At 44.0% G+C, this 19,900-nt stretch overlaps 1 protein-coding gene across 6 annotated transcripts in view; it reads right to left on the bottom strand.

The window, feature by feature from the left end:
• The window catches only part of raraa (retinoic acid receptor, alpha a), a 220,219-nt gene that overhangs the window by 44,208 nt on the left and 156,111 nt on the right, over nucleotides 1–19,900 (bottom strand). Inside the window, exon 1 of one of the 6 annotated variants that reach the window (XM_024386749.2) lies at nucleotides 8,433–9,513. The exons of 4 other annotated variants lie outside the window; for them this stretch is intronic. In XM_024386749.2, the coding sequence (XP_024242517.1) occupies nucleotides 8,433–8,610 (178 nt within the window). In that variant the 5' untranslated portion in view covers nucleotides 8,611–9,513. Of the gene's footprint in view, nucleotides 1–8,432; nucleotides 9,514–19,900 lie in introns of those variants that run through there. One more of the 6 variants, XM_024386753.2, reaches the window with a different exon arrangement.

The following is a 19,900-nucleotide window of genomic DNA, read 5'->3' as shown; positions in this document are numbered from 1 at the left end:
TTTTCTCAGAGTGAAACCTCGTCTCTCAGGGTGCTGACAGCACAGACATAGAAATCCGGCGCTGTTGTGCAACAACCGTGGCTGTGCAAAGGTTTCACACGTACGGTACAGCAGCCTGTGTGAGGGCACAGCAGCCTGTGTGAGGGCACAGCAGCCTGTGTGAGGGCACAGCAGCCTGTGTGAGGGCACAGCAGCCTGTGTGCCACCGGCCCGTGGAGGCAGCAGGGAGTCAGACACAGCGGGACTCCACTATACTACAATAAAGAGATGAACTAGTTTACGCTGTGCGGTGGCTCGGTCGCTGCAGTTCAAACAAGTGTCCGTTTCCTTCTCCGTTTAGTTACATCCTTGGGTGGAGAGAAAGGAGGAAAGCAAACTCCTGAAGTAATAAGATTGTTTCCCTAACTACTGAGAGGATCAGTGGTATGCTGTACAGTAGAGCGCTCTATCAGTCCTGGTCTTAAGTGTGTGCGCAAGCATTGCTCACTGTGTGTGAGCAGCAAAGGCAATATTTGTGGATGGATCTACTTTACAGTAAAGGCCAGACATCCTCCTTTCAGCACATTGTGTGATTATCATTGGGCAACACTTGGGTGATATGGGGACATTGGGAGATGGTGTTGTTATAGAGTGAGATGTTTGTTTGAGATAAACTCACACACAAATGCCTTTTCTCTGACCTCCTAAATTTAAACAAAAAAAATAAGCCTACGACAAAATGCTTTCCTCAGGTAACTTAGAAATTCCCCCTGAAATAACACAACCAGACTCCCTGCCGAGCAGACGGCACAAATGCACATTTCCATTTTCTCCCAGGTCCTAGATAACAGCCAGTCGTTTAAATAAGATGGCTTAAATGAGGAACAGACCGTCATAGCGACTACGATGTCTGTCTGAAACATCAAAACATTGGTAGCTGTAGGCTCAAATCACCATGGTGCTGTTTCTCTGCACGTAGCCTGAAATGTCTTCAGTGGGGAAATAGCCGTAGTTGCCTGTATTCATATCAAATAGGCAGTAAGTGGACTATGAAGCAGTGAGCTTTAGTCTACTGCTAACCTAACGTGATATCTGCACAATTACTATCATGGGAAACACTAACTCTGTCCTTAGTAAGACAGTAGGCCCTATTCTCTGATTTGCCTAAAGGTGCAACGGTTAGAGACAAAACACTATCTAATGATGGGCATAGATCCTATTTTACACACTAACGCCATTCATAGTAAACAGGATAGGGATAATGAGCGTCTGTCTCTCACCTCTCGTCAACCACACGTGTTCCGAGCTGTCGAGCTAGAGGGCATCTCTCACTTCGCACAATGAGAGCCACACTAATATCCTCAATGCTAGACGGTGAACGATCCGTCTAAGTCGAGCCTCTCCTTCCCTCGCATGCTTCTCAAGAGGGGGAGGCGGGGAGGTAAGGGAGTCTCTTATTCTCCATCTTTTAAAAGGTGTTGATCATACTTTATTTCCACCTCCACATCTCTGGATGCTGGTTAAAGGAGTTCCCAGGTGGGCCTTTAACCCTCAAATGTCAGACGAAGTGGGTGAAAAGAGACATTAATATCAAATGATACAAATGATACAGCGAGTAAGTCAGTCGCTGGCCAGAGAAAGGCTGACTTGATCCAGACATGCAGGGTTCCTGCATGCAGGGCGGGATTGTGAGGAGCGGGATGGAGCGGAGAGGATAGAGTGAAGACAATCTGGAGGGATCCTAAAATCATTTCTGGGTAACAATGACATACTTTACAGTGATTGTTTTCAATTGAAAATGGTCAAAAAGAAACAAATAGATTCTTAGCAAAGGGCAAATTTCTCAAGCAAGAATATTGTAGGGCTGTCTGGGAGTGGTCTGAGTGGGAGGGGGAAAACAGGAAATTAGCAGTTATTGGTTTGGAACTCTTTGTTATTGGTCTATTAACTAATTTACCTCACGGTGATGTCAAAATTGAAAGCTAAAACTCCATCCCACCAAAACAGGTTGACATTACAAACAGCTCCTTCACTAAAAGAGCATAAATTTCACAACATCACAGTATTATTCAAACCTAAGTGTGGAAATGTATATAAAACACAGGAAAATCACATTTATGACTGCACTGGGCCTTTAAGTTACTCCACCAGAAGCAGCACATAAATCAAGGGACAGGATCGGCTCATCTTCCTCAGACGAGCTACCCAGCCCAGGAACCCTTAAACACACAGACACAACGCTATTGTGACGGCAGAGCAAATAAGGACCCGGCTTCTGTAACCGCAATGAGATCATCTGGGCCACAGACTCAATGTCTCGTTTCTTTTTGTGTTCAGGCATGGGTAGGCCCGCTATGTTATTAAAACTATGTCCTGGTGCAGAAAACGAGACGGATACACTTTCATGACAAGAAATAAAGCAGATTGTGGTTATATGATATGACCTCCAATTTCTCTAAAAATGGATGTAATAGCAGTATACTAACTCCATAATGTAAAAGTATTATAAGCTCCTCGAGGGGCCATTTTGGTGAGAGATTAAAACTCACTTTGGTGGTGGTGGCAGCAGGCAGCCGCAGTATGCTATTTTCTCTCACAGAAGCAGGGAAGATGCCAGTATTTTTAGCGTGCTAACCTCCGGCCCATTTTCTGGGCCCTTTGCTGCGTTTGGTACGGATGTCCCACTCTCTAAATAGGAGGGGATTCCATTGTGTGGAGACAGACAACCTGAGAAGTACACAGTTGGCTGGCCCTTCGTGTGATGATGTTGCAACATGCTGACTCTCCAGAGGAGGACCAGAGGGCAAGGGGATGGGCAGACGGCCATCTTGCTTTCGGTCAGAGGGAAAGAGTTTGTGGGGGGGCTTTAACCCTGTGAGAATTATGCACAAGTTTCTGATGAAATAATTTGACTTTCCCTGTAATAACCCATTATACGGAGAGCAAATGAACAAAAGAATAGTGTAAAATAAGAAACAAATGAGGACAGCCGACCTTAAAAGATTAATAACACCAGGCTCTAGCTTACCACCTAGGCAGCATGCTAAAGAATGCAACCACCCAAAAAATGGGAATGACAATGCATGGTAGAGGAAGTCTGGGTTGATAAATGTCCTTGGTTCGATACCTCAATGAATTTATGCATGTTCTAGTATGAGTGGGTGTGGATGAGACACGAAGATGGTGGAGAAGAGTTATTTTGAGAGAGAGAGAGAGAACATTGAGAAGAGCTCTTGCTATGTAGCCAGCCAAGCAGCGCACAAACCATCTGAAGAGATAAGTAAAGAAGTGATTACAAAAGGCTGGCTCAATTTCTGACAGTCTGACGCTTGACTGCCTCCATATACACCGAATTGATTTAAATGAAGAGGCAATGAATATTTTAGAGTGGAACCCCCTTAGCCTAAGCCATTTCAATCTCCTGTTCTCTGTGTGTGTGTGTGTGTGTGTGTGTGTGTGTGGGACAAGAGAGAGAATATAATTATTGATAGTGAGATTACGGCCTGTTGTCACTATGTCTGCAATTGCTTGTCTACTTTAAGCTCCGATGAATCAATGACACTGGCTGAATCCTTTCTGTCCGCTTTGCTTTGTTCATGAAAGTGGGCTTTACAGAGTAAACCCACCCTTGTTTGGGGATTTAGCATCAAACCCAGCTCACGTACAGTACTCTGACCAATGCCCCAGACTAAATCTCTCTGCAAACAAGCCGACGGCCTGTTGGTGGATCCAAGCGTGAGTGCAAACAGTCTCCGCACAAATATGCTGAATTTCCCTCGTGCTCGACGTCTAAAGATTTTTGCAACGTGCCGCCCACAGCAAATAGAACTGTTGAAGTCAGCGCTGTTGTTTGTGTGTACGTGAAGCAGATGCGGTGCCAGGTGCAAATACTCAAGGTGACGGAACCACACCCATTTGGCACATATTTCAAAAACATTAACGCGTGAGCGCGCCGCGTGACCAGCTTGCCACTGGTAACCTTGGGCTGGCGAACGCCCAGTTCAGAGAGGCGTCTGTATTTGGTAAATGATGCATTGCATTAAAGCGATGACTGCTTTGAAGGTTGACGGCAGGGTGCCATTTGGGGAGGCGAGTGATGGCAGGTTGTGAAATGCTGCCCCACGGCCTTTCCCAGGCACGGCGTTGAACTCCTTTCACCCTGCGCCATTACAAACATACCTTGATGACAAAGCAGGTCGTTCTGTGGGACAGGGCGCTCTATGCTTTCAGCCATCCGACTGGGCCACTAAATCACTGTGTCTGCAGGGCTGACAGGAGCAGGCAGACGCACGTGAGACTGTGTCTGCTGCTCACCCTGTTAAAACAGGGGACCTTGCCCAATGCAAGCCTGTCCATCCATCTAGCCGGTCCCATCAGGTTCACATCAACACAGCCTCAAGGGAAAAATACCCGGTCCATAAAAGCACTAAAAGGTCATCAAGGTGTTTGGACATGAAAGAGAAAGCAGAAAAGGCATTGACAAAAAGGGCAAATGCTGTGGTTCAAAACAGGAGGGTAGAACAAGTCCTGCAGTGTTCTATTGAAAGAACACCTAAAAACTTAAGCGCATGACCAGTGATTATCTGTAAACTTATCTATAAACAGTGGGGTAAGGGTTAGATTATAAGAGTGCATGGCCATTAAGGCCAGATTGTTCAAGATGTTTCAACGTTCATAGATGACCAGCAGGGTCAAATAATAAATCACAGTGGTGTAGCTATTGCGTGCTAGGAATATGGGACCGAATACTACACTTTTGACTACTTTGTTTATAAGGATCTTTAGGGGTGTCAAATTTTGATCCCTACCTTTGAGAGAAAAAAAAAGATTACTTGTAAACAAAATCTTTCTCTGAGCAATTGTATTCGTGCTAAAGCATACAATACACCTCAGTATTTTGAATTATTTATTTTAAACAGTCCTTATTGTACATCTTTATATCTTTATCAGGGGTGTCAATTTCAGACCTCACTATAGATCATGCTAGAACAAGCCTGGTAGGGTGACAATTTTTCCCAGTTGTTATGCTCAGCATCTCTACATCGCATTGTCACAAAACTCCAGCTTTTTGGCAGTGCCAATTTGGGGTTTAGTGGAACAGCCGGTTTTTTTAATGCTAAGTTGTTTATGGACGGTTTCAAGTCCCTGGTGCACACTGCCAGATGCAATTTGTACGTCTGGGGCGAAAAACAATATCTGTAGTGCATTCGCAAAGCCAACAACACTGCAACCGTTTGGCAAGAGCTGCATCCAAACACATCAGCCGCAGTTTCCACGTACTGTAAAACAACAGCACCAACAACTACCGGGCGGTCTAACTACGCTGTCTGGCGCTTCCAAGACTTCAACCCTTGGAGAAACCGCACGGGTTTACACTTCACCAGCAAACTGGAACTCTTCCCCTCAAACTCTTGCACCCCTCACTCGCCCTGCCAAAATTGCTCCTGCTTTTGGAAAACAAAAATACCATCTGTTTTTTTGTGTGTGTGTGTGTGTGTGTGTGTGGGGGGGGTTCACTCTACTGAAAGGACTTCCGCACTTAAATACCACATGATTCAGATTAGGCGAGCGAGCAGTTAACAAACCCCCTCCAATACAGGCGATTAGAGCCAATAGGCCACTACTTGGCAGCTCTGCCTTGAGAAAAAGTAAAAGCTTGGCTCCTTGGGCTGCTGTCGGCACACACCCTACAGGCCATACGACAGCCTGGGAAAAAGCAATAGGCCTGAGAGAGGGAGTCCAAGGCACTGTGACTGGAGCCCACCTTGTCCCCCCCCCCGCCAACCCACCTCCCCGTGCAGTGTGTGTGACAGTCATGTGAAAAAAGACATGCACATTCCTTCATGCATGAGCCTGTAATTGCTGTAAGGATTCTGACAGGAGCAGCCCTCTGAAAGGAATGGAACCAAGTGCATTCAATCGACTTCGCTGATACTGGGCATTGTTCTTCAGCACAATAACTAATCAGATTCCTACTGGTGTTGCTGTTCCTTATGATGAACACAACTCGCTGACGTGGCTGGATAGAGATAACACTTCGCTTGGGGCAGAAATGAAATATTCTGTAAATATATAATACTGTAAGTAGTAGTAGCTGATAATGTTGAGTCTTAGACCACACGCACTGCACCGAATGTTAATCTGCCATTTAGGGACCACCCGCTGGTGGACGCTTGACTTCCGACATTAGGTTTGCAAATTACAACCGGCACTCTGTTCAGAGATGCTAAGTACTCTCTCCTGGCAAACGCTACCTGTGTGTCTGAGCCCTTAGAGGCAGTTTGAGACAAGTTTTACTCCGGTGGAGATGTCACTGAATGTACTCAGAGTTGAGAGAATATCTGAAGGGTCACCTGATGAATAGCCTAATTGCTGTAGATACACGCGGAAGAGGCCTGCCAAGAAAAAGCCATTATATTGCTATGAGACCGGCCCTCTAAAATGAACCACACTGCCAAGGTAAAAGTGTATCATCTATTTCCTAACCCATGTGCAGTGGATTACACAGCATAGGATTCCCTGCATATGAAGTTCCATTTCAAAAGAGTGGGATAAAAACAGGTAAATAAAATGAGAGCCAACAACCAGACGTTGTTTGACTATCCCAGCCCTCTTTGGTTTAGCACAACAATGTGAACCAGAGCTTGGGTTCAGAGGTCTTTTCCTGGTCCCACCCTCTGCTAGCCTCCTGCATATTAGCTCATATGGTTTAAATCAATGTCGCCACTAGAGCCGTTCACTGGGCCAATAAGATAATAGCGTACGGGCTGGAGACCGCAGCTCAGCGAGGGCTGGTGCTGTCTGTGTTGTGTTCAGAGGAGCTGTATTGCTTTAACCCTAGTCGGGATATGACCTCCTAATCAAAACCAGCAGCATGGGAGCAGTTTCTGTCTGTGATTGGTGTAGTCGTCGATGTGTTTCTCAATGTCCAGTCCTTATCTCTGTCCAAACCTCATGACTTAAGTAAACACAGAATCAGGTCAAGCAGGGCGGATATTAACTTACAAACTCTGGGGCCTAGGCACATTTTTCAATACCCTGATGAGAAACACACTTTTTCATCTACTTCTCTTGTACATTTATATAGCCCAGATTTAGTGAGGAATTGATCCCGTCTCAGGATATGAGAGCGCCTGGCTGTTATGGTCACTCAGCTGTAATCAACAAGCAGAACACTTCTACTATAAAAGTCCCAGTGTGCTTTGTGACTGAGTGGCACAGCGGGTTACCCCTGTGGAGGTACAGAATGAAATGACCCTTCAAATGATACTTTGTTGCCACAATAAAATCATCTCAATTGCTACAGATGCACTCTATAGCCGATTCTGCAAGTGCGGCAGGGGGGACTATTTCCGTCCATGTGTAAACTACTGTGTTTCAAGAGGAAATAATAACTTCCATCTGATAACATTTTTTAAACGGACTTGGACTCAAATCACGATATATGCTAGATCAGGGGTACTCAACTCTTACCTCATGGAGGTCCGGAGCCTGCTGGTTTTCTGTTCTACCTGATAATTCATTGCACACACCTGGTGTCCCAGGTCTAAAATCGGTCCCTGATTAGAGGGGAACAACGACAAAATGCAGTGGAACTGGCTTCGAAGTCCAGAGTTTAGTTTGAGGGTACTAGATGTTCAGCAGTATACCACTATCCTCATGCCCCCGCCCCCCATTTAACATATGAGCCTACTCCATAGAAATGAGGGTCAAAGTTCTTCCAAATGTCATTGCAAAAGTACAAACTCCACAACAGCAACATTATAGTTTTTTTTTTATCGGTGCATTGAGATACTTACACAGTATCAATAACTATATAATGATTACAGATCTGCACAATTTTGCTACATAACTATCGGTAAATCCGATGATAATATAGGTCTGCGCTTTCAAATTAATCTTTATTATTGTGCCCTCAATGGATAAGCATTTAATCATTTTGAAGACGTGTATATAAAAGGCTACGTATCTACAGCAATGGCTCTAGAATAGATTATTGCAGCAGCGAAGGTTAATGACAGCAGGGAAGTTTGATCTGATTACATTTGGTATGCCTGGATAAAACCTCGTGGATATTAATCAAAAAAGCAATAGCTTGGATAACATTGCCTGCATCATAGGCTATTACGCGACTGACAGACATCCTTGTCGACGATTTCAAATCATATTTAAACGTGGGTTATAGAAGACCGGAATAACAAAAATGCGTAAACTATAATGCCGTGTTAAGAGGTAAATAGTACAGTAATAACCATGTTATAAACTACATGGGATATACATGACTGTTTACTAACTTGATGAGAACGAATTTAATAGGCATAATTCTACACCTCATAAAACAAATATCATATACAGCTATAGAAAAACATTGGCGTAGTTCGCGCAAAGGGCTTCGCGTTAAACTTCGCCGATTAGTGAAATTAAGTTAACGAGGCAGTGAAAATGCCACCTACAGTGATTTGAGCCGTTCCAGTGTTGGTTTCTGATGGACGAGCTGTAGGGATGGGGCACTCCAGGCACAAGTCCTTTCTCCGGGATCAAACATCCTCTGCTCTGGTTGTAGTAATCCATCATTAAAAACGGGTTCGGGCTGGGATTCAGTCCCACGACGTCCACACTCTCATACATCATATGTAGCGAGAAAGCGTGAGGATTATTGTCAGATGAGAGAAATAATGACTGCTGCGCTCAATGACTTGGGCACAAGAAAATAGGAGCAGCAGCCTTGTGGTTTTCAGTTTGCTACCAGCAGAGGTAGTAGAAAGGCTGCAAACTGGTCAAAACGGCAATGGATTAAGAAAGGGAATAAATCCGTTCATAGACACACTTGAGGTATCGGATCCACTAGTTGGTAGAGTCAATCCGATGCAAACCTATAATAAATGTATGGAATATTCACCTACACTCAATTTGAACACATCGTTCAAAAGAATGGTCAACATGATGTCAAACTTGATGTTTGGAATTCGCCAAATTATTTGTTTTAATCGAAAAAGCTTAATAACTTCAGCCAGACATATCAGTTCAATGGCCTTGCTCAAATAATAAACAAGATCCAAACCAATATAGGCTACCCTACAAATTACAAGAATACCTGAAATCACGCAAAGGGGTCCCAGTCCATTTCAATAACACTGCAACCACATCAGAATAGACAAAAGAGAGCAGTTGCAGATAAATCCGAATGGAATTCCGTATTTAGTTCCAACTCGTCCTCTGGAGTAAGGAAGATTGTCTGCCCAAGGCAAGAGCTCAAACGGGACAATCAGCCTGCTGTCTGTCTGCCTGCCTATCTACTTATGTTGTCCACCGCGCAACACCACCAATGCACGACGACTTGATTTGTTAGATATCTTGCCCTTCTTGTTTTTAAAATCTCCCGATTCGCAAAACACAATCTGTTCTTCTTGTTTTTATTCAGAGAGGACCCGAATTCGTTCCCACACAAATTGTGTGGCTATCATGTTCTGCAGAATGTGACAAGGAATAGCAGCTGGGTTTTGGCTCCACCTTCAATCGCTTATTTTTTTCTCGCTCCCTTTTCAGTGGTGGCTCCTCCCACATTTAACCCTTCACAGGCACCACTCAAACCGAGCGGGACGTGGGTCATGGAAGCGAGCACACAAGCCCGCTGGTGCCTTGCCTCGCTCTAATGTAAAAGTGGGTGGGACTTTAAAAAGTAACGTTTTGAACGACACAATTAAGTTACGTAAACTCCTCTCTCTTGGCATGTCTTTTCAGAGAGTATATGAACATAATTGAGTTTTCTATGAGCCTGTAGGCTACCTCTTTTCCTAGAAATTATGTCTACCGTCACTCGTCATTTGGGCTCCTCCTTCGAACTAATTTGACCCCTTTCTCCGTGCTCTCATCGTTCACTACCCTACGATTTTTCTCCCTCGTTCCCGGTCTCGCTAATTTGCCTAATACTATGCAGCTGAACTTTTCTTGAACTCACGGAAGAAAGCAGCCTCACCCCCCAAATAATCCACACACTGACTCGGATTCGCCTCTGCGTTTCTTATCTGACATAATTCAATGTTTCCCACCTTGTACACTTGCTATTACACAATCAACTTTCCTCAAGTGCTGCTCTCACTGAACCAACTAAAATAGACTCAGAGCAGAAACCAGAAGTCAACCAGGCCCTTTAACCAAGAAATGCCACTTTTTCCCACCACAATAAAATCCACCCAGAAGTAGCTGGACACTAATTCAAATTAGTAGATTCGGCTATTTCAGCCACACCTGTTGCCGACAGGTGTATAAAATCGAGCACACTTCCATACAATCTCCATAGACAAACATTGGCAGTAGAATGGTTCATACTGAAGAACTGACTGACTTTCAACGTGTCACCATCATAGGATGCCACCTTTCCAACAAGTCAGTTCATTTGATTTTTTTTGCCCTGCTAGAGTTGCTGTAAGTGCTGTTATTGTGAAGTGGAAACATCTAGGAGCAACAACAGCTCAGCCGCAAAGTGGTAGGCCACACAAGCATAGAGAAGGGGACCGCAGAGTGTTGAAGCGCGTAAAAATCGTCTGTCCTCGGTTGCAACACTCACTACCAAGTTCCAAACTGCCTCTGGAAGCAATGTCAGCACATGAAAGCTTCATGAAATGGGTTTCCATGGCCTTGCAGCTGCACACAAGCCTAAGATCGCCATGCGCAATGCCAAGCGTCGGCTGGAGTGGTGTAAAGCTCGCCACCATTGGACTCTGGAGCAGTAGAAATGCGTCCTCTGGAGTGATGAATCATGCTTCATCATCTGGGAGTCCGACAGACGTATCTGGGTTTGGTGGATACCAGGAGAACACCTGCCCGAATGCATAGTGCCAACTGTAAAGTTTGGTGGATAAGGAATAATGGTCTGGGGCTGTTTTTCATGGTTTGGGCTAGGCCCCTTAGTTCCAGTGAAGGGTAATCTTAACTTAATCTTAATATAATGAATTTCTAGATGATTCTGTCCTTCCAACTTTGTGGCAACAGTGTGGGGAAGGCCATTTCCTGTTACAGCAGGGGAAGGCCCTTTCCTGTTACAGCATGACAATGCCCCCGTGCACAAAGCGAGGTACAGAAATGGTTGTCGAAATCGGTGTGGTAGAACTTGACTGGTCTGCACAGAATCCTGACCTCAACCCCATCAAACACTTTGGGGATGAATTGGAATGCCGACTGCGAGCCAGGCCTAATCGCCCAACATCAGTGCCCGACCTCACTGATGCTCTTGTGGCTGAATGGAAGCAAGTCCCCGCAGCAATGTTCCAACATCTAGTGGAAAGCCTTCCCAGAAGAGTGGAGGCTGTTGTAGCAGCAAAGGGGGGACCAAATCTATATTAATTCCCATGATATTGGAATGAGATGTTTGACGAACAGGTGTCCACATACGTTGGTGTAGTGTATATAAAAATTATTTATAAGTGTTCTAAAATAATTAGAATGGAGTTTGCTACATCAAGCTGGTGAGGTTGCAACATTGTTGCCACTTCCTAATGAATATAACCATGCAACATTCTTACAGAAGCATGCAACAATGTGGTACAAATAGCAAATACACAAAACAAGTTTTTATTCCATTGTAATAACCATTACAACACTAATCAAATAGCATGTTGAAACAAGACTATCCATTGAGATCCAAACAATAGATAATACAAACACTATAACTCCAACACTATGATGACCAATTGACTAATACATGATGTTTCAGGCCTGATACCTCTGCATACCACAGTGCTGGTAGGGTTTAGCCAGTGCCTCATCCCCCATCAGGTGCTCAATATTGGTACATCCCAGCCTCTGGTTCACTTCTGAACCACAGGGCCATGACTAGGACTGAGTGAAAAGGTGTTAGAGGAATTATTGGCATTGTCCACAGCAGGGTGGACTGCTCCACCTTTGACTGTGACACTTATTTAATGCAGGGACCAGACTGTTTACTTTGACTGATAACAACTCAGCAGAGAGCCAGCTTTGGTCAGATACCACAAGGGAAAATTCCTTCACAGGATTAGCCACAATGAGTAATGGTGTCAGAAAATGCTAATTTTATCTGCCTGTTTTTCTTCTCAGCTTGGGCAGTATTAATTTGACCCCTACGTTGTGATGGCACAGCCAGAGTGGGAGATAATGGATTGTTGATCATTGCTTCTAACAGAGAGGAGGCATGGGAAAGCTTGAGAGACTAAGCTCCATTTCAGGACTTCAAAGACAAAAGTCACATTGCAGGGACTTGAAAAGAAGCAGAAGTCAATGCCAAACAGAGTGACTTGTAGAATTCCTTAACATGACTAATCATTCTGAATATATGCATGTGCCAGGAGAGCTGTTTTCCAGGCTTAGAGAAAGTCTTATTATTCTTAATGTTAATTTCACTTTTGTATTTGATCTACTTCACTTTCTTTGGCAATGTTAACATGTGTTTCCCATGCCAATAAAGCACCTTGAATTGAATTGAGAATGAAAGAGAGAGAGAGAGAGAGAGAGAGAGGGATAGATAAAGAGGGGAAGAGAGGGAGGTAGAGAATAGTAAATGATAAAGGGGAATAGAGAAAGAAAAACAGAGAGAGAGAAGGGGGAGGTGCTTTGCCCTTTCTGCATATGGGGTATTATATCAGCGTTAGCTGGGAGAAGGAGGTTGCTGTCATGCTGCCATGCAGTGCCCAGTCATATCTGCATAGCTGCAGGAAGTAGAGGTGCTGCAGCACCCCCTGATAAACCACAATTAAAAAATAATTTATATAAAAACAAATAAAAATCTTAGTGCACTAATTTATTACTCCTGCATGAGCAAAGAAAAATATTTATTGACAAAAATGTCCCTCAGCACCTCCCCACTTGAGCGAGTCTGATCACAAGTAAGAGACCACTAGTTAAATAAAGTTTACATTTTTTTAAACAAAAAATAAATAAATAAAATAAAAACACTATGATGACACACCAAATGCGTTTGATGGATCCTTTAGGTCATCTTCTAATGTCTCTTAAGAGGAAAGTAAACCAGAAGTAACTGAAAGTAATCTGATTACGTTATAGAGTTTGGTAATCCAAAAGTTAAATTACTGATCACTATTTTGGACAGGTAGCTAACTAGTAACTAACGGATTACATTTAGAAAGTAACCTACCCAACCCTGGTGGCTTGTTTTGACATTAAGAGGTGAGAGAGTAGGCATTGTCAAAAGTAACATTGAGCCAAAGGAGCCAAGCTTAATTAGAGGTTAAGTGAATGTGGTCACTGGCTTCTGGCATAATATAGCAGCCGTGTGTGAATGCAAAGCCTAGGAGGAGGAGGAGTCGGTGCCAGCTAACCAGCCCGTTCAAATATGCTGGAGACAGAGAGAGCGGCTTCAAAAGTTCCACACTCCTGAGAATACGGAAAGCCACTCAGGCTTCAGAGAGATTGGACCTGTGTGTGTGTACTACTCTGCTGCACGGCTCAGGCTTCAAAGCATGGTTATTTAAAGGGGTAGTTCGGGATTTTGGCAATGACGCCCTTTATCTACATCCTCAGAGTCAGATGGAAGGAAGTTGCTAACTAGCATTAGTGCAATGAGTGGAAGTCTATGGGAACAGCTAGCATGTTCCTGTAGACTTCCAGTCATTGCGCTAACGCTAGTTAGTATTGGCTTGCGAAACTATCTCTGACTTCCTTTTTACTGGACGCAAATACATAAAAATGGTATCCACGAGTTCTTCTGACTCTGGGGAATTAGATAACAGGCTTCATTGCCAAAATCCTGAACTATCCCTTTAAAGCCTCAACATCCCACTGATGGAAAGGCCTTGTTTAAAGCACCATTCAGGCACTATTGCTTGGCTGAAATAGCACTGTTATGTACATACAAAATAATAGAGGGATATGATGTCAAATCAAACTTTATTTGCCAAATGTGCCGAATACAACAAGTGTAGACTTTACCGTGAAATGCTTACCTACAAGCCCTTAACCAACAGTGCAGTTAAAGAAGAAGAAAATACTTACCAAGTAGGCTAAAATAAAACGTAATAATAAAAAGTTACACAATAAGCATAACAATAACAAGGCTATATACAGGGTGCACAGGTACCGAGTCAGTGGGCAGGGGTACAGGCTAGTTGAGGTAATCTGTACATGTAGGTGGGGGCGAAGTGACTATGCATAGGTAACAAACAAACAGCAAGTAGCAGCAGTGTACAAGTGGGGAGGTGTCAATGTAAATTGTCCGGTGGCGATTTTTATGAATTGTTCAGCAGTCAAATGGCTTGGGGGTAGAAGCTGTTGAGTAGCCTTTTGGTCCTAGACTTGGCGCTCTGGTACCGCTTGCAGTGCGGTAGCAGAGAAAACAGTCTATAATCTGGGTGACTGAAGTCTGACAATTTAATGAGCTTTCCTCTGACACTGCCTACTGTATAGGTCCTGGATGGCAGGAAGCTTGGCCCCAGTGATGTACTGGGCCGTTCGCACGACCCTCTGTAGCGCCTTACGGTCAGATGCTGAGCAGTTGCCATACCAGGCGGTGATGCAACCGGTCAGGATGCTCTTGATGGTGCAGCTGTAGAAGCTTTTGAGGATCTGGGGGCACATGCCAAATCTTTTCAGTGTCCTGAGGTGGAAAAGATTTTGTTGTGCCCTCTTCACAACTGTCTTGGTATGTTTGGACCATGATAGTTTGTTGGTGATGTGGACACCAAGGAACTTGAAATTCTCAACCCGCTCCACTACAGCCCCGTCAATATTAATGGGGGCCTGTTCGGCCCGCCTTTTCCTGTAGTCCATGATCAGCTCCTTTGTCTTGTGCACATGGAGGGAGAGGTTGTTGTCCTGGCACCACACTGCCAGTTCTCTGACCTCCTCCCCATAGGCCGTCTCATCGTTGTCGGTGATCAGGCCTCCCACTGTTGTGTCATTAGCAAACTTAATGATGGTGTTGGAGTTGTGTTTGGCCACGCAGTCATGGGTGAACAGGGAATACAGGAGGGGACTAAGTACACACCCCTGAGGGGCCCCAGTGTTAAGGATCAGCGTGGCAGACGTGTTGTTGCCTACTCTTACCACTTGGGGGGGCCGGTCAGGAAGTCCAGGATCCAGTTGCAGAGGGAGGTGTTTAGTCAGGTGTTTAGTCCCAGAGTCCTTAGCTTAGTGATGAGCTTCGTGGGCACTACGGTGTTGAACGCTGAGCTCTAGTTGAATAACAGAATTCTCATATAGGTGTTCCTTTTGTCCTGGTGAGAAAGGGAAGTGTGGAGTGCGATTGAAATTGCGTCATCTGTTCATCTGTTGGGGCGGTATGCGAATTGGAGTGGGGTCTAGGGTGTCTGGGAGGATGCTGTTGATGTGAGCCATTACCAGCCTTTCAAAGCACTTCATGGCTACCGACTTGAGTGCCACGGGGCGGTAATCATTTAGACAGGTTACCTTCGCTTCCTTGGGCACAGGGACTATGGTGGTCTGCTTGAAACATGTAGGTATTACAGACTCGGTCAGAGAGAGGTTGAAAATGTCAGTGTAGACACTTGACAGTTGGTCCGCGCATGTTCTGAGTAAACGTCCTGAAAATCCGTCTGGCCCAGCGGCTTTGTGAATGTTGATCTGTTTAAAGGTTTTGTTCACATCGGCTACAGAGAGCATTATCACACAGTCATGCAGAACAGCTGGTGCACTCGTGCATGCTTCAGTGTTGCTTGCCTCGAAGCGAGCATAAAAGGCATTTAGCTCGTCTACTAGGCTCGTCTACTGGGCAGCTTGTGTCTGGGTTTCCCTTTGCAGTCCGTAATAGTTTTCAAGCCCTTGCCACATCCAAAGAGCGTCAGAGCCGGTATAGTAGGATTTGATCTTAATCCTGTATTGAAGCTTTGCTTGTTTGATGGTTCGTCTGAGGGCATAGCGGGATTTCTTCTAAGTGTCCGGATTAGTCTCCCGCTCCTTGAAAGCGGAAGCTCTAGCCTTTAGCTCGATGTGGATGCTGCCTGTAATCCATGGCTTCTGGTTGGGATATGTACGTACAGTCACTGTGGGGATGACGTTATTGATGCACTTATTGATGAAGCCGATGACTGAGATGGTGTTTTCCTCAATGCCATTGGCTGAATCCCGGAACATATTCCAGTCTGTGCTAGCAAAACAGTCCTGTAGTGTAGCATCCGTGTCATCCGACCACTTCCGTATTGAGTGAGTCACTGGTAGTTCCTGCTTTACTTTTGCTTGTAAGCAGGAATCAGGAGGATAGAATTGTGGTCAGATTTGCCAAATGGAGGGCGGTGGAGAGCTTTGTATGCTTCTCTGTGTGTGGAGTAAAGGTAGTCTAGGATTTTTTCCCCCCTGGTTGCACAAGTGACATTCTCGTAAAAATGTGGTAACACTGATTTAAGTTTGCCTGCATTAAAGTCCTCGGCCACTAGGAGTGCCGCTTCTGGGTGAGCCTTTTCTTCTTCGCTTATGGCCTTATAGAGTTGGTTGAGAGCGGTTTTAGTGCCAGCTTCGCTTTGTGGTGGTAAATAGACGGCTACGAATAATACAGATGAGAACTCTCTTGGTAGATAATGTGGTCGACAGCTTATCATAAGGTACTCTACCTCAGGTAAGCAATACCTCAAGACGTCTTTAATATTAGACATTGCGCACCAGCTGTTATTGACAAAAAGACACATACCCCCAGCCTTTGTCTTACCAGAGGTAGCGTCTCTGTTCTGCAGGTGCATGGAAAAGCTCTATATTGTCTGTTTCTTCGATCAGCCACGTCTCGGTGAAACATAAGATGTTACAGTTTTTAATGTCCCGTTGGTAGGATAATCTTAATACTACGTCATCAATTTTATTTTCTAACGATTGCATGTTAGCAAGGAGAACGGAAGGCATTGGGAGTTTACTCACTCGCCCCCGGCTTCTCAGAATGATCCCCAATCGGCGTCTTTTCTTCACGCAAAAGCCGTGGAGCTGGGCCTGTTCCAGTGAAAGCAGGATATTCTTCTCATCGGACTCTTTAAAGGAAAAAGTGTCTTCCAGCCTGCTTTGAGTAATCACTTTTCTGATGTCCAGAAGTTATTTTCGGGCAACATTATGTACACAGTAAGTTAAAAAATAAATGACACAAAACGCAAAAAAATAACAAATTTGCACAATTGGTTGGGAGAAAGTCCCTGATTAGGGAGTGAAATGGAGGAGAGATTGAATGGGGGGGATGGGGAGAGAAAGGAGAGAGAGAGAGTGGAAGAAGGGGTGGTTTGAAGGAATTCAAAGAGCTTTATGAGTGAGGGCGGAGGAGATTGCGGCCTGAACCTTGAGGGTGTCAAACTATTTTTACAGCCCCTCTCTCCATACCCCAATCAAGGGTGTTAGGAAGCAGTAAAAATTGGTCCCTCACCATTCCCCCCACAGGACAGGTGATAGCTAGCTATAGGTCTACAGGTTAGAACAATGGGTCATTTTGCCATTGGGCTAACTGCTATAGTGCTGAGAAGGCTAAATAAAAAGGGGTTCTTCGGCAAACAAACCATCGTAAAATCTAGGCATACAGGCTTAGAACCATGCAAGAAAAGGAATACGTTTTCTTTTCACGTTCAGCTAAAATTGCCACCGATTCAGCAACATCTGCAATCAGCTGTCCCTTGATGCTTGTGTTCTCACACTTTTCAGATTTGTATTGCTCCACTTACTTCCTGTAACAAATCAAATGTTGTTTGTCACATGCTTCGTAAACAACAGATGTGGACTAACAGTGAAAATACTTACTTACGGCCCTTGCCAACAATGCAGACAGAAAGAAAATAGAGAAATAATAGAGGAGCCTTGGCCTAGGCTACTGTTGATTGCCAAAATGGAGGTATTTTTCATTGAAGTAAAACCACATTTAGAGGAAAAGGGTATAACTACAGTGAAAAGCCTACAAGAGGAATGTGAAGAGAACGTTGGCGTGGCCTAATGCAGGCTACTGTGCAACTCCGGTAGGATGCAATTTCGGAAGTTACATTTATTTATTTTAGTATTGATAATAATTTGTTTATCATTATTATTTTGGGATATCATTATTATTGTAAACCGAAATATTAATTGAAACCAGTTCATTAAATATGTGAATTAAGTTCTAACTATAATGCTGTGTTTGCTGTAATATAATAGCCTGCTCGTATTTTACCTATAAACAATGGCTCGACTTACTTTTGATATTACCCTAATAAAAGTTGTAAAACTTTTGTGAAGGTTGGGTGTGGTGTGGCTATTATTGTACTTTAGCTACTGCACCGGCACTCCAACTACTACATTTGAACTTGAGGTGAGGAAGAATGTTTTAAGGCCTACCAGAGTTGCTCCTATAATCTAACAATATAATGCTCATCTTTATAAAAAATATTCAGACGCCGTACCCATCTGACAAAAAGAAATGCATGTCGGTGCCTTAGCATGCCGCCTACTGCAATCCTCGTCCTCCACAGACCAGAGCATGTGAGTTGAGCTGGAAATCCCGCTCATCGTTCCATGCTTCCGCACTGCTCCCTTTCCAACTACTCCGCTAAAAACCACTCAGCACTCAATTTATTTTATTTTTAAATTGCCGCAAATTCACTCTATTTGTTAAAAACACAATTTAACCAACACCCATCTATTTTTTGGACTACCTGGACCTACCGTTTGGTTTTGAAGTATTGAAACCAATCCATATGGATTTGAATGAAAATTATTGAAAAATATAAATAAACATGAAAAGGTGAATGTAAGAAGCGCGCATCATTTTAATTCGCTTACATGTCATATTAAACAGCATATAAACCCAGTAGTCAAACAGGGAACCTAAGAAGGAACAAAAAGGTATTATTTAGTTTATATTACTTCAAGTCTATAGCCTACAAAGAAATACATTGTGAAGCATTTGCGAGTGTGACACAATAGGCTGGTATGGCCATAAAGCGCTCAGCATTTAAACATTTTGTTGTATTAAATCATTAGTCTATAAATTACACATATAGGCTGTGACTTACTTATAAATAAATACAAATTAAACTAAAAATGACTTATTAGTGCCTTTGAATTCACTTTATAGAAAAACAAGTTTGACCAGTCTGTGGCTTCAGGCTCATGCCATGGTGCCTGGAGAGCCGAACAGCAGTGAAGAATATCCTCTCCTCACTTGCAGAGCCACTGGGGATGCTAAACACCATTTTGGCCACGCTTGCCAGGCTGGGCAGAGATGCAGAGTTATTTTTTTATATAGGTAAGCCTCAAGGTTTTTAGGCAAAATAGCTCCTAGAACATGGGAACATGCTAGGCCGTTTGGTCCAAAATCAAATATGACCTATTGTATAGATAACAGAACAAGAATTAACAAATCGTTTAAGAGATCATATTTTTTGTTGATAAATACTTTGCTACAATGACACTTAGTTATCTACCCACCTCGTTCCTTTATTTTAGCATGTGCACGTAGTAAGTACATCTTCATGCTTTCGGGGTACGTGTCTTTTCAGATTCCGCAATGAATTATTAGTTGTGGACGCTACATCACCACACTCCCTCTCTTGCTTTTGGTCCTCATCTTTTTAAGTCACCTTGATTTCACACCTGTGTGTTCTATCAGTTTCTTTCTGAAAATATTTAGCAAACTCCATGCCAGTAGCTAAAGCATTGGGCTACAGCAGCACACAAGTAGACTACAAACACATCCTGGGCCGGGCATGCCCTGAGCTCGTGAAGTGAGCGCTACTGGAGCGAAATTGGAGCGGGTGAGAAGGCCAACGCTCCAGCCTTTGGGAATCACCCTCCACGCTCCAGTCAAATTGGGCACGCTCCGCTCTAGCTCCGCTCCAGCTCCGCTCACGTACTCTGCCACAGACAGCACTCATTCTGTCAATCAGATTCTGTTAAAGGTCCCCGAAGCACACACACACATCCCTGGGTCGCTACTCTTTTCAGTTCGCTGCCGCTAGCGACTGGAACGAGCTGCAAA

The sequence above is a fragment of the Oncorhynchus tshawytscha genome, linkage group LG24, assembly GCF_018296145.1.
Source record: "Oncorhynchus tshawytscha isolate Ot180627B linkage group LG24, Otsh_v2.0, whole genome shotgun sequence".
Taxonomy (NCBI): domain Eukaryota; kingdom Metazoa; phylum Chordata; class Actinopteri; order Salmoniformes; family Salmonidae; genus Oncorhynchus; species Oncorhynchus tshawytscha.
The sequence above is the reverse complement of the archived record's forward strand: the minus strand, read 5'-3'. Positions and strand labels throughout refer to the sequence as shown.